This window comes from Melanotaenia boesemani, chromosome 14, assembly GCF_017639745.1.
Source record: "Melanotaenia boesemani isolate fMelBoe1 chromosome 14, fMelBoe1.pri, whole genome shotgun sequence".
NCBI lineage: Eukaryota > Metazoa > Chordata > Actinopteri > Atheriniformes > Melanotaeniidae > Melanotaenia > Melanotaenia boesemani.
This window is the reverse complement of record NC_055695.1, coordinates 4,615,883-4,631,533: the sequence shown is the minus strand read 5'-3', so window position 1 is coordinate 4,631,533 and position 15,651 is coordinate 4,615,883. Positions and strand designations below refer to the sequence as shown.

The 15,651-nt window shown below is 39.5% G+C and overlaps 2 protein-coding genes across 3 annotated transcripts in view; one reads left to right on the top strand and one right to left on the bottom strand.

Moving 5' to 3' along the window:
- Positions 1–5,464, bottom strand: part of phactr1 (phosphatase and actin regulator 1) — a 43,572-nt gene extending 38,108 nt beyond the window's left edge. Inside the window, exon 1 of the mRNA XM_042006195.1 lies at positions 5,225–5,464. Coding sequence (XP_041862129.1) covers positions 5,225–5,336 — 112 coding nt within the window. The 5' untranslated portion in view covers positions 5,337–5,464. The remainder of the gene's footprint in view (positions 1–5,224) is intronic.
- A 1,184-nt stretch (positions 5,465–6,648) lies between these two features.
- sirt5 (sirtuin 5) lies at positions 6,649–14,395 on the top strand. 2 transcript variants are annotated; one of them, XM_042007135.1, is made up of 9 exons: positions 6,649–6,769; positions 8,305–8,423; positions 8,504–8,637; positions 8,846–9,071; positions 9,341–9,428; positions 10,987–11,040; positions 11,132–11,255; positions 12,729–12,844; positions 12,948–14,391. In XM_042007135.1, the coding sequence occupies exons 2-9, from the start codon at positions 8,318–8,320 to the stop codon at positions 13,018–13,020; spliced, it is 921 nt and encodes a 306-aa protein (XP_041863069.1). In that variant the 5' UTR covers positions 6,649–6,769; positions 8,305–8,317; the 3' UTR covers positions 13,021–14,391. The 2 variants fall into 2 exon arrangements, with proteins under 2 accessions (XP_041863069.1, XP_041863068.1); XM_042007134.1 differs by having other exon boundaries at positions 12,729–14,395.
- The last annotated feature ends 1,256 nt before the right edge of the window (positions 14,396–15,651 follow it).

The window sequence follows — 15,651 nt, the reverse complement described above, 5'->3', positions numbered from 1 at the left end:
TTTTTCTCCCATCGTTGTTGCTGCTAATAATCAGAGATTATAAAACTAAATTTAACGACATGAACATTTTTTTAATCTTTCACCTACCTGGATTTTCTCTCCAGGTCTTCAATGAAAAAACCCATCCCCTAAACCCCATCATAATTTGAATAAAAATAGTGAAAAGCAACTGCATCCCTCACCATCTAAAAACCCCTTTAATATTAAATAATAAAGCAACCTGACAGAGCATCACAGCCTGATAATCAGCAGCAACTGTGTACGAACCCCTGAAGCTGTTTTCTTTTACGCTAAACCTCTGCCATCATCCAGGGAGAGACATAATTTACTCTATCCTGAGTAATAACTTAGGTGTGAGTCATTCTCCTTCCTCAGTGTAGGGTTCCTCTCTCAGCACAGAGGCCAGCTTGTGTGGGTTGAATGGATGGGCTCACGTGCCAGCACAAGAACAGTGAAGGGGTGTTGTGTTTTTGTTGGGAGGTGGCGAGGCAGAGTAAGCACGTCTCTGCATTTCAAACTCATGCACTTCCTCCTGGTGTCTTTGTATTCTGTCTAGGTAGGTTTGAAACTCTGCTGCTCAAGGCCTGCCTAATGGATGCAGATAGCAGTGCTGTTGTGAGAGCAAATAAGAGACAGAAGAGAAACACACAGATGATTTGTATGCATTATTCTTACCAAATCCTATGGATGAGAGCCAGACTGGGTTCTTTTTGTCTGTGCCAGCCCTCATGGTGCAGCAGTGGGGCTGGCTCCATCCTGTTCTTATCCTTAAACCCTCCACCTACTTCTCATTTAAGCCCTCTCTGTCTCGGCCTTTCATTCATGTCTGTATCAGCTCTCTGTATCTGAATGAGTGTGGTAATGCCTGCATCTTGGTCTTTGTGGTTAATAAGCTCCAACTGAGCTGACCTGGATTCACGACACCATGCAGTCTAAGATCTGGACCAACTAAATGTAACAGAAAGTCCAAAATGCAGAATATGATCATACTTATGGAGACAGAGAGCTACCATTAACACCTTGCAACTCCTCAGGTCTTCAGCATCTTATCTCAGACTACATGGTTTTTGGTTTTCATCAAATTTTCTGCTTGTCCGACCTCTCTTACACGAGAAATGGAAACTCACAAACCAGCTAGTGACGAAAGGGTAAGTTGAGATAAACAAAAGCTAAATGCAAGTTTTTTTTTTATTTAAATTGAATAAAGGAGAACACAAACATGCTTTAAATGAAGGCTTAATTTGCCTGTCTCTGCTTTACACATAAGCAGGTAAATGTTTGTCCACACATTAGTCATCACTGTCCATACAACAAGCATCTGTTTGTCTGCACAGTCTCCACACAGACTGACAAAGCAGTAAATTTTTATTACTGACTTAACAACTAATAACCTAAGAATTGTTGCCTTTTCAAAGCCCTTGTTACACATACCCATGAGGGTTATGTGTTTACAGCATTGTAGTTGAAGAAAATGATGGTGACTGATGGAAACAGGATATTAATAATAACTACATCTGTCACAATAATTACTGCATCTTTCTGTAGATTTAAAATAAAGCTTCCATTCAGCCTTGAAACAAGCATATATGTCTGCAGGTTTTGTTTTTAGTATTGTAATTTTTACTTCTGTATTTCCTGTTTTGAAGTTTGTATTCTGTTTTGCGTCCTGCTTCTTGCTCATTACCACACCTAGTTTAGTTAGCTCATTTGCTTCACCTACTCCCTGTTAGTTTTCCTCAGTATGTACACTATACCCCTTGGTTTCAGTCACTCTTTGCCAGATTATTGCTGTTTTCTCAGTTTTTGTCTTTGCAAGTCCAGTTTATATGATTTAAACCTCAGTCCTGCACTTGTCTGCTTCATGCATCTCAGTCTACTTCCTCCTCAATCTATGAAAATTCAAAGTAGAAAATCTGGACCATCATCTCACAATCTATATGATACTCAGGGGAAGAACGGAGGCTAATGTTTGGACAAGGGTACAGGAAAATGTCTGCATGATTTGAAAGCAGCAGCTTCAATCACTACCAACAGGCCTGCTCTCTGCAGCAGGACTTTGAAATCTTCTCATCGGGGTTTGCTGGGTCTCCTTTGATCAGGACTTAGAACAAAAGGGGATTGTGCGTTTCAGATTGTGGCCATAAAAACTCTTAAACTCTCCCATTGAATTTAGGATCTCTGTGTTAAGTGGGTTCTTTTAAAAAGCAACTTTAACTTTTTAATTTTTTGTCTTAATTTACTCTGCTGTTAATATTTTTTTAAGTTTTATTATTGTATGATTGTGTTTTTATTATTGTAAAGCACTTGTGACATTTATCCTTGAAAAGCACTATATAAATACAATTTACTTACTAACAAAGCTGAACTTAGTACAAAAGAGCTTGTCAAACATGGTGATAGTGTCATCACTGAGAGGATGTTTTTATGTGACAGGGACCTTGTCCAGATTGTTCAGGAGATCTAAAAGTGGGGAACGTTTTACGTTTCCCACCTGAAGCATACCACCAAGAAAATGCAGAAGTTACAGAAAAACTAACACCCATCTTATTAACCCAAACTGGCTGGGATCAGCAGCTCTGGTCCTCGAGGCCAATTGTCATCCTGCAGGTTTTAGATGTTTCCCTGCTGCGATGCACCTGACTCAAATGAATGGGTCATTAGCAGGTTTGTGCTAATTTAATCTGAATCTAGTTTGTTGCAGCAGGGAAACACCTTGGTATTAATATTTGCATAATTCTTTCTCATTACTAAGTTGTTATTAAATGCTTGTGTCCTTTCATGCTTTATTTTTGCTCTGCAGAGGCTTGCACTTGTGATTAAGAAAGTGTTTTATTATGAAGCTACGTTTTGTTGAAGATTTGTAGTTTTGTCAGATTTTGTATCAGAGTTGGCTTATTAATGATCAAATCTTGCATTAAGTAAAATAATTAAATTTGTCCTGGTACAGTCCATGTTCCAATTCTCCCTTTTCTTTTTCAATCACTTCCCTTCCTTGCCACATTGATAGAGAAGGGAAAAGATGTAGAAACAGAGAGCAGCCTCTAAAAAGTGTCCATCCTGTCCGCATCCCAGGTAGAAGCATAGCAGCATCATATTCCTTTAAAAACAATTTGTAAAACACCAAAATCTAATAATTTTGGGCACAAATGTACACGATTACATTAATTTTTGTGAATCTTGATGATAATATTGGTCATTTACTTCTAATAAGTAATAAAAAACTATAAACAACTTTTTTTGTGCTTAGTCATTGCAAAGAAGTGTTTGTAGACTAGTAATAAAAATAGAAATTAATTGACTCCATTGGGTCTAAAACATAACAATATTAGTAAAATTGGAAAAAGTCTGGTTAGTGATGATTTATGACCTTAAAGGAAGACAAAACCAAAAGGCCTGGATGCAAATTAATGCAACTGTTATCTAAGTATTTACATATTAGATTCATCAAAAGGCGCTGTGTGATGTGAACCTCTCAGCTTGATGATAAAAGAAAGAACAAGCCACTGTGATAAACCCTTGTCTCCTACCAAATGCTCCCATAAACCTAGCTCCCACACACATAGCATGTATATAAAGACACAAGCATGCTGAAGATGGCAGGCAAATTTGTCACACGAGATGATGACACACATCAAAGAAAAGGAGTGGGCTGGATTTATGCAAAGCAATGGCAGCTAAACACACAAACATGAGGTAAATGGGAGACCTGGGAGTGGGCGGGTAGATGGCTTAAGTGGTGAGAAGGGGGGAAAAGAAGAAAGATTATTCTTAAACAAAGCTGGGGGGAAAGACAAAAGAAAAGAAAACAGGAAGGCATCATGGTCCTGAGCTGGGCTTAAAGAAGAGTTTTCTTTCTCAGCTGCTCTCATGGACGCCACGCCGACAGCTTGCCACTTTCTGATTTCAGCTAATAGCCAGGAGCTAGCCACATTCAAGCCAAGCCTGACACAGGGCTTCCAGAAAAGAAAGAAAAAAGGTGTCATTTATACTGGGGAGGCTAATCTTACTGAGAGGAGGTGCTGCTTTTAATAGAGCATAAAATGGAGAGGAACGGTTGAGGGCCAGACAGAGGGCAGCTGAGAAAGATTAGGAGTCATGAAGGTCTGAGCAGGCTAAAAGGGGGAGCATTATAGAGCAAATATGTGAGTAATTCCTGAGCTCTTTAAGATGTTTTTTTTTTTAAGGTTAAGCCTAACAAATGCGTCACCTTATTCTTCTGCTCTTTGGGATTAAAACTGTTCAGCAGTGTGGAGGAACATGTTTGACAAAAAAGTGGTGGGGAAAAAATCCAGACAAAATCAGAACAATAGAGTTGAGTCTGAAATGGAAAGTATAGGTTTAAGTCTAACCTAGACTACCAGGCTGTGCAGCCATGTGACTGGGATTTGTCACATTGCCTAATTCTGGGGAAGGGAGGGTCTGACACGAGCTGTTTGGATGCAGCAGCCTTTAGAAAAATAATAAATAAATACAGTTATCTAATATGTAGTCTATATGATGTTATTCAGCAGTGGACGAACCCAGTCTGTGCCTGTCGCCCATTGCGCGCGTGGTATTTTCAGCACCTCGGAGCAGTGGACAGCTCCGCTCTGATGTGACAGCCGCCTCCCTCAGCCCTGCTCGTGGGGAGGGAGTTGCGTTATTTCCAAATCAGGAAGCGTATGAGCAGACATATAGCTTTAAACCGATATCGGGATGTAGATGGAAAAAAATAGAAAAGGAAAAAGCAGGCTTCGTGACAGCGTACCGTCGTGACCATGGCAACAAAGGAAACAATAACTTATCTGCTCTGCTTGCTCGCCGAGCCGAGCCGCTACGGTGAGGATTTGGCATCCATTCCTCACCCCCATCCCCTCCTCCCGCTCCAAACGATTAATTACAATAGCATTTTAAATGAGTAGGCAAGTTCACCAAACACTTCACTGCAGCCGACAATCAAGGCGGAGTCTGGCCAGAAGCAGAAACAATCAATCGTCCTATATCTAGGATTTTCTGCGAGGCACATAACGCATGCATGGGTGGAATAAAAGCCAGTCTGCGTGAATTTTTCCCCGTGCGGTTACAATCCACCAGTGTGCAGTCCCGCACGATGAAAACCCCAAGTCATGCTGATCCGAGAACTGTCACTAAGCCACAAAGCTATTTCCCTTACACGATGCATTCAACACTATTTCCCCCTGGATGCTGCTGAAACACCCAGACGTGTCGCTGGCAGGCTGCCTACCTGTCTCCAGGTGCAGAGAGATCCGCGCCTCGTTGATGTAAGGAGTGTCACTCTTGGACCGAACCCTCCGGATCGGTCTGCGGTCTACCTCCTCCTCCGGGGCCGCCGCCATGTTCGGCCAGGCGGGCAGCGTCCACAGGCGACCGGCGGGACTGTGAGAGACTCGGCACCGCAGCGACAGCCACTCGTGCACCCGCCGAGACGGCGTGGGAGGGGGGCTGGAGCTGTTGTAACGGGATGGAGGGAGAGGGAGAGAGGGAGAGAAAGATGAGCGGTTTGATGGGATGTATCTATTCCTGTAAGCCAGCTCCTCCTGCTCATGTTTCAACTCCACGTTGAGGGAAAACACACTCACCCCAAACACAACTGACTTGTGTGGTTTACACACACCTGAAATACAAGGCAAAGACTCAGCAATGCTTCTAACTCAGCAATTATTATAATCTTATATTAATTAGGGTTTGGACAATAAAAAATATTGTTTGAACTCCTGGGCTGTTTTGAAGGATAAAATTATTTAGATAAACGGTTGATTTATTAATTGATAGGCTGCCCAAAAATAGTAGCTAATTAATGATAGCATATGTCAGCTATTTTTAAATGTTTTGTTAGAAACGAATCTTAAATTTAAGTAATTTAAAATTATATACAAATTAGTGCTTATAAGTGCTTATAAACAAATTAATAAAATGGAAAAATAACTCAATTTAAATGAAATAGTGACATTATATGATGTCGTACAAAGCTTATTAGCATCTTTATTATACAAAACACAAAATTTAAATATGAAACATCCAGGTATGCATCAATCATGGGTCTTTAACCTTTGACCAGGTATACCAGAAACTTCAGAATAATAATTGTGGCATTTGCAAGACCTGCCTGAGGCACACATGGAGATCAGTAAAAGAATCTAAATAATCAGCTCATCTTTCTTTTTTTTTTTTTTTTTTGCGCTTGAGCTGTATTTATTTAATTTTACCATCAGCTCAATTCAGTGCTGGCCTCTGGTGGAGACGATTGTAAATTGACGCTGCTGCTTAAAAAATAAGAAAAAAAAGTCAATTATATTTGAGACTATATACTATATTGCCTTTAATATTTTTCATAGATACAACCAATTCGAAAAATTATGTCTTTGTCGCATGAAGCTCATAAAAAATGCCTAAAGAAAGCATGGTAGCTGGGAAGACAACATAAAGGAAATAGCTGGGGAAAAACCTTTGCACTGTGAAGTATAAATTATATTTTGTGAGGTAGTATTAATTTTTAAGTCATAGTCAACCACACACAGTTATTCTGTAAATAAAAACTATAACAACAAAGTAAAAAAAAAACAACAAAAAAAAAAAACAAAAAAAAAAAAAAAAAACATAACTGCTCTCCTGGTCACGTGACTTAAGGAGCTTGCCTTCTACCTCCGCTTTGCTCCTTGATAGGCTCATGCCCTTCCGGCTGATCCAATACACCGCAGCTGCTCACCAGGAAAACACACCACCAAGTTCCTGCTTGCAGCAGCTGATGGTCCAGGCTTCGGTCTGACAGGTAGTCAGAGATAACAAACTTCAGAGCTGATAAAAGATCTCAGTTAACCCTGGCCGAAGCTAACAGGATGTTAGTCTTCTTGAGCGATTTCTTGGGTTACAAGTGCTAGCTTGTTAGCATGCTCACTGTCAGGCTGTTAGCTTAGGGGGGTCGCATTTGATAGCAAAGAACGCTAATAACAGACTTTTAATTTTTATCTTTAATTAGCATAAAAGTAACCTCTTCATGAGATAATGTTAACCATCTCTCACGGCATAATTAACAAAGTAGCAGGTTAGCTTTGTGTTTAATGTTGAGGCGACCTTTGAGTTATAAAGTTGGAATGACCTGTGCACAAAAATCACATTGTGCATCAAGTTGCGTCTCAGCAGATCACATTTAGTTTCATTTTCTATAATTTATCCTTGAAAGATACTTTCTAGTCATATTTTGTGGAAAGTTTAACATTTTGGAGGAGTAAGGTGTTAGCAATCGAAATAACAAAGCCAGTTTAAAAAAGTAAGCAACTAATGCTGCTCCTGTTTATACGGAAGCCGAGAGCGGCCGATAAATAGTTAAATAATAATGACGTGATAATTTAATATCGATCATTTAAAAATATTACTATTATATATTTTCTAAAAAGATAACTCTCGTTGTCTGTCACCTGACTATTAATATACTGTATATATTTTTAAGTCTAACCAATATTGATTTTATTGGCCAATACAGATTTTTAAGGAAGGACCTTTCTGACTTTGACATACAGGTAGATATTTCCTGTTTTCCAGCGAACACATATAATGGCCTGAACTCCGTGCCTACAAGACTTAATGCATCCTTTGCTACAAGTTACGATAATTATGACAATAAACAACAAGGAAGGGGCGACTACCAAACAAACCATATGATAACATTGTGTGTTGACCTTTTAAGACTTTTACTAAGAGAAAAAATGTTGTTTATGGGCAGATATATTTGCAAAAAGCATCATACAGTATCTGGGATAAGAGAATATTGGCTAGTGGATTTACCAGCTTTAGTCTTTTCTTATGATTTATTGATAAAGGAGTATTATTTACATAGAAGACTGGAGATAAAGCATATACATTTAGCCTTTCTTTGAAAGCCAGTGACAGAAACAATACACATGTAGTGGAATAAATGCCGTACAAATGTAGTTGTGCCAGTAATATTTGTGAAAATATGATTTTATTTCACTAGAAGTAAATCCTGATTATTCTAAATGCAATTGACTTTTTTTAAATAATAGAAAATATGCAACTCACAAATTTGCAGCTGTCTCTGTTATTTATTGTAAGAAGCAATACATCAAACATTTACTTTAGAAGTAATTCAGCTGTGCACATGCACACTCTAAATTGCATAATTATTTTAATCCATTGGTTACACTACTAATTACAACATTGTTATTGGCATTTTTGTATTCATAATATAGTCTATTTTGTTTAAACAATCAGAAAACTAAACCAAACAAAAAGGAAAATACAAATCTGAATGTGAAAAATCCTGAATGTGATATTTTTCTTCCTCAGTTGCCAAGTCCTGATGATTGTTCGTCAGTTAACCTGTAGAGCCTACATAAACAGTCAAATACATGTCCACCTGAGGAATTCCGGGAGGAACCAGAACATGACCACCAGACCCAGTTCAGGTAGCTGTTTACATTTACTGACATTGAGCCACTGTAAACATTAGCGTCGACTCTGAGTGTCATGGCATGTGTGTTTTCAGACCTGGCGGCATTCAGGGAGATTTTCTTCAAAGCCAACAATATCGCCATCATCACCGGAGCAGGGGTGAGCGCCGAGAGCGGAGTTCCCACCTTTAGAGGAGCAGGAGGCTACTGGAGGAAATGGCAAGCACAGGTTGGTAAACATGCAGAGCGGCTCAAGCTTAAGATGTCCATATAAACCAGAAAAAGGAGGGAGGCAATAGAAACTGTTTTTTTACATTTTTAAATGCGGGAAAAGGTAAACACATTAAATTTAAAGGAAAAAGTTATAATTATTCTACATCCCAAGAGTCAATGTAGGGGTTTTAAACATCACTGCTCATCACTTCTCCCACTGTCAGGAACTGGCCACTCCAGAGGCCTTCGCCCGAAATCCCTCCCGTGTTTGGGAGTTCTACCACTACAGACGTGAAGTCATGCTCACTAAGAATCCCAACCCGGCTCACTTGGCCATCGCCGAGTGTGAGGAGCACCTTAGCAAACAAGGGCGTAAAGTTACAGTCATCACCCAGAACATCGACGAGCTCCACCGCCGCGCCGGTTCCAAAAACATCCTGGAAATCCACGGTGAGCAAAATCTGTTCTCTTATTTCTGTCTTAAATAAAATTAAACTCAGAACAGTGCAAATAATGGCATCACCTTGAAAGCTAGAAAATGACGAGGAACATTTTACACCATTTTTTGTGAATCCGGCTCACATTTAAGCTATTTGCTTAGTCGTCCTCAATGATAGTCGTTTTTTTATGGTTTTTTTTCAATGAAATAAAGAAAACTGCTGTTATAACCAAAATATGCAAATTCTGAAACTCACCTTGTATCTCTCATCTTAATTCAGGCAGCTTATTTAAAACACGCTGCATGAGCTGTGGTCATGAGGCGGCCAATTACAAGAGCCCCATTTGTGATTCTCTGAAGGGCAAAGGGTAAGAGCGTCATCTGCTGCTGTTTGCTGAATTCGACGGTTTTCCCCCAACAGTTAAAAAAATGTGTAAGAGATATGGATCGCAGTCATTTGAGCTGAAAATGCCAGAGGAAACGGTCCATTTCAGTCAGTCAAATGTCAGGCAGCTAAATAACACCTGATGGAACCATAAAAAAAGGAAAAATTAGACCAATATTAAATGTCACTGTGAAAGCCACTTTGTCACTTTCCTGACATTTAAAATGGATGTTTGCGATTGCTGACAAATGTTCCCGTGTTACAGCTGCAGACTTACACACCAGAACCACAATTAGTAGCAGAAATGCTGTTAAAATATACGTCTGTCAGTATGTGTGATTCATCTGGAGTTCTTTTGTTTTTACCTGCTGGTTTCCGGTCACACAGGAACGGTGTTATTATGTGGTGACACTAACTAAAAGAAATGACTGAAATCATAATAATTTTTTAAGGCGATGTTGCTTTGATCAGCACTTTTATGCTTGTAGAATTTTTTTTTCTTAGATTTGTTTTATAGTTTTTCACCATTTTAAAGGATATGAACTTAATGCTATTTAAATTATTACCAGCCAAAAAGTAAATAGTTTTTGAATAATCATTTAATTTAATATTTTATTCATTGAGAGAAACCCTTTAATACCAAACCAAACTTTCATTATGTGGAAAAGTAATTGTCCCTCCTTTTTAAGTAATAAATTAATTAGTTCAATAGTTTTCTTTACCACTTATTCTAATTAGGGGTCGTGGGGAAACTGGAATCTATCAGGTGAGAAGCAGGTAAACCGGGGCCACACTCAGGCCTGATTACTACCACACCTGCAGAATCAAGAAATCACTTAAACTTGTCTGACAACATGAATATGGCTAAAAGATCTAAAAGAGCAACACATCGTGTCCTGATCTAAAGAAATTAAAAAACAGATTTGAAACACAGTCATTGATATCGATCAGTCTGGAGTGGGTTACAGAGCCATGTCTAAGGCTTTGGGACTCCGCTGTTATCACACGCAAAAAACATGGAGGGGTGTCTAGTTGATTATTTAGGTAGCCCTGGAAAGATGCTGTTAGAATAATCAAGCCGACTAAAGATAAACACATTGACTAGTTTTTCCAGGTCCTGCTAAGACATCAGATCTTAACCCTTAATATATTCTTGATATATTCTTAAGGTGATCGTAAGCTGACTTTGTTTAACCAGTGATTAATGTTTTTTGGGAAATACTCATGTTGAGCTGCTTGATATTATTCTGTGCATCACGGTGGACATAAGAAAAAGAAAGTGGGCTGTATGAAACTAAAGGAAGGCAATTACCATATGTGGTCATGTTAAAGGCTAAAAGAGCCTCCTGAAGTAGGCTGATGTTCACGTGATCAACAGCTACTATTGGGAAGTGTTCTTGTCCTCAATGCCGTCACAAGAAGAAAAGTTATCTGACTGAATGAAATGGGACCCCACAGAGGGTTTTAATCAAGTCTGAGAAATACTTACTGCAAATGAATGCAACCTGTATTTTTTTATTGATGCCTAACTGTCTCCTCAGAGCTCCAGACCCAGACTCGGTTGATGCCAAGATCCCCGTCGAGCAGCTGCCTCGGTACAACACACACCCATGCTCTCTGCTATGTCCCTGCTTTTATTCAAATGAGTTTGTTTTGACACAGCGTGTGTATGTTTGTGTGTTTCAGGTGTGAGCAGAAGGGCTGTCATGGCCTCCTGAGACCAGCTGTGGTTTGGTTTGGAGAGACTCTGGACGCAGACATCCTCACCAGTGCAGAACAAGCGCTGGACAGCTGCGACCTCTGCCTCGTGGTGCGTGTTTGTGTTTGGGTGATTCATTGTTCGAGAGATGAATACCAACAACGTCTTGACATTTTAAGACCATTTAACAGCGTATTATTTCCATCCATCCATCCATCCATCCATCCATCCATCCATTTAAAAAGAATTTTGCTCAAATCCAAGTTGTTCCCACGCTGTATTTATGAAGTGGAACTCTGAAACTGAGACTACCTGGACTCATTCTTTCAGGCCTAATTGTAAGAGTCTAAAGCTTGTTCACAAACCCCTGATTGAACCCCTGGTTTGGATTAAATGAATAAGCTCTGCTGCAACTGATTTTTATGAAAAGGTGTGCACACTGTCATCCAAACCTCAGTACATTTGGTAACAATTCCACCTTTTCTTTCTGATATGCATCTTATGAATGATCACTATGTCCATATTTTTAATTTGGATCGAGGCTATTGGACTGTTGATCATTGACTCGATGCACTGATGTGGTTTGGTGTGTCGGTATAACCCTAGTGCACACCAGCAAGTGGACAGAGACCCATTGAAAATGTCAATTTCTGTCGCTTTGAAACAAACCGGTGCATTTTGATTAGAATATGAACGCAGCACAAACAGAAGACATACAAACATGTAGTACTCGAATTTTAGAGCTTTCCACTTTTTTTCTTAACGTGGGAGTTCTTTGGTACAGATGATGAAACCACTATTTCCTAACATCACATCATTATTTGCATGTGAAACACGAGCTCTTTGAATATACCACTGAATTAGGTTCACCTTCTTGAATCTAACCACATTTAACTGAAACCATAGCACGACTGTGGAAGTTTTTAACTTAATAATACATTTATTCTTACATTATACATACATTAATACATTAAACTTCCATCAAGGTTATATTAATCAGACAAGCCATTAAACAACTATGAACACCTCTCCTTTCACCTCTCCAGTCTTCTCTTCCATTATCTTTGGCTTTTTGGATTTATTCAAATATAGGTAATTGCTCAGCTATTATATAATGAGGCTTTACCTCAGTGTGTTTAAATTAAGAATCTCAGATTCTTTGTGAAGATGCTCAGATTTTTCCAGAGCATCATTCAGACATAATCATCTGGTACAAAAGAATGTCAGTGTAAATCAGAAGTATCCTGACTAAGAAAACAACCCCCGATTAAATGCTTCACTTGTTAATGAAAATTTAAAAGTGTGAAACATCATGATCTGTTTTATCATCTGTAATAAATCATTTACAGGTAAAGCATAAATTAATTAAAAATGGCTGTAATGACAGAAACACTGATGCAAAAAAAAATATATATTTTTTTTAAACTTTCCTGTGGGGAAAAAATTCTACTTACAATAACTTCTTAATCATTTGTGGGGCACTTTCTTACCTTAATAGACACCATCTTGAGTAGGAAAGGTTGTATGCATTATTTCTGTGAATCTTTTAGCTTTGATCACTGGTTTATTTATCCTTCTCTGCAGGTGGGCACCTCCTCAGTCGTGTATCCGGCAGCCATGTTTGCTCCCCAGGTGGCAGGCAGAGGCGTCCCAGTGGCTGAATTCAACATGGAAAACACTCCGGCTACCATGCGCTTCAAGCACGTTTCATTCCTCTTCACACCGTCACACCTGGCATCACTGTCACTGATTTACTTCACATTTCTGGGTCATGGCTGTAGATGACATTTCTCTTTGTTTCAGGTTCCACTTCCACGGCCCCTGTGGGACCACCTTACCCCCTGCACTGGCACGCCATGAGGCTGAGAAAAACTGAAAAAGTTAGCAGTGCGCAGACGGACCCGCAAAGAAGGACTGTGATGGGTACCAAGAGTGATGGGTTCAGTGTGATGGGCAATGTCAACGATGTGGAGCTGTGTTTATAAAGAAAAGGGAACGTGTGCTTAATATTACTGGAAATTTACCAGTTGGCTAACGTGTCAAATTGTAGCAGATGTTTTCTGATGCTGTATCACACTACTTATCTCTGCTGTAAGGTGTGAACATATAAGAGTTTTTATTTAAAAAGAAAAAATGGAAATGCGGGTGAAAACTGTGACAAGCAACATTTTCCTGTGAAGGACATGGTTGCCTGACAGTAGGGGGCAGTGTTTAGCCACTGCTGTGGAGGCTGCTGCTTTTCCAAGGATGTGTGAGCACTGGCCTGGGATGTGTGGTGTTTGTGTTGTCAGAGCAGTGTTGCCTGAATTTATGGACTGTGATGAATACTGTGTATGATGCCTTCAAGTAGAAATGAAACCAGTGACTGCATTCCCTCAGTCATGCGAGCAAGATTTCCTTTTTGGGTCCTGAAGGATTTATCACAAGTTTTCACACAATTAAAACATCTTACAGAAGGAAAATGAAGCCTCCTCAATATGTGTGCAAGTAGTGCATCGATGTGGGCGAACATATCCATAGGTTCTTGTTATAGGGAATGTTCTGCTTTTTACAAAGACAAGATTATTCATGACACTTTGCTGCTTGGCTGCAACCCCCCCCCCCCCTTTCATAATCTGAGCATGAACACATGATGTGCACTGGACAAATGCAGTGCTGTATTAATTTGTAGTTTATATCAGTGGAATCTGGCTTCATCTTTCCAAGAACCTTTCATCATTATTGCAAGGAATTCATCAGATTATTTTTCTCTAAAAAAAATAAAATAAAAATAATAAAATAACATTCACATACGTTTGTACTGACTAAAGAAGACACAAATCTTAAATTTGTGTTTGGCAGGGTGAAAAAAGGAAAAAGAAGACTATGGGTGATGGTACAGGAACCCCCCCTTTTCTCTTTTGGTGATTGATGGCATCTTCATATAGATCAGTGACATGAAGTGAAGGAAGTGAAGTGCTGATGCTGGTGGTGAATGAGCAGAGATGGGAAGGGGCTGATACTTCAGACTGGTATCAGGAAGAAAAGGAGACCGTGCTAACGTCAGCCTGGAGAAAAAATGACAGAAGTCAGTTTTAAATAACAGGGATCAGAGTGACTGGCTGGAACAGTAGCAGAAGAGAAAAGCACTGGACCTGAGTTGTGATGACAGGATGAAGAATGAGGGAAAATGAAAGTGACAAATAAAATGATGAAAAGCCTAAACACAAGATATGGGAATATGTCAGAGAAAGGTTCTTATTGAACTTAAGCACAAGCCTAATAAAAAGAAAATTAGTTCTAAAAATAATAAGTTTTGATTATTCCTTCCAGTTTTGCTCATCTCCAACCTCTGAATAGTCATACCAGCTTATTTTAGACAGACTCTTAATGGGAATTTGGTTCCTATTCAATATTCAAAGTTCAAATCATCACAACATTACAACCCTGCACATTCTGCATTGCTTGTGTACTCTTATGCACATCCTCAAATCATAAATGCTTAATAAAATGCAATTTAGTACATGGCCATTATCACCCAAGCAACATTTGTATATGGCACAGATGAGGGTAATTGCTGAAAAAATGGGAACCATTTGGGATTTCTATGGGTCACATAACTGCCCAAAGTAAAGTTGCTCACATTCATTATGCTCAGGTGCATGGGTACCTGGTGGGTACGGACAGTTTCATATTGGATCAAAATTTTAGCCCATTTATTGCCCAGATAGACCCAACATTTGAATGTTAGTTGGGTAGTTTTGTATCATCACTACAATGGTGAACATAATGGTAAATGGTTTGTATTTATATAGCGCTTTAATGTACCTGTAATGATACCCAAAGCACTTTACATCATACATCACATTCACCCATTCACACACACATTCACACACTGATGGCGGAAGCTGCCATGCAAGCCGCTAACCACAACCCATCAGGAGCAATTAGGGGTTCGGTGTCTGTTTTCTGTGTTATTTTCATTATTTATAATGCATTTTTGCACTGAGCAAGGTCAGTTGATTTTGCTCACTTTCACTTTAAACCACATTTCAGAGATGCAGGACGAGGCTTGCACACCCCGAAATGCCCAAAACTTCAGTTCTGTTTGGCTAGTCTGATGAGGATTACTGTAGCTTCAGCAAATCCATTTCAGTACTTCGACAATCTCGTTCAGTGCTGTGTTCCCTCCCCACTCTCATCTATAAATCTGCCATGTGTGCAGTGTTTGAGGCACCAGTCATCCCTCCCTCCTACCCAAGCTACGCCTCCATCACCTGCTCATTAGAGAGAGGATGATGGTTCGATGGTCCCCTATGACTCTGCTCCAAAAATAACAGAGCCAATTTCCCGCCTGTTAGGCGGCGATTTCACACCAATCTGAAATGTACTGCCCAGCTAAGCCTGTCAGAGACAGTAAAGAAATAAGGTGCAAAAGAAAAGCAAAGCAATGAGGGGAAGTATATAGGTCAGACTGTGATGTGTCTGAAAATACAAGTTCCTCATTCTATAAACACATCACCTTTTT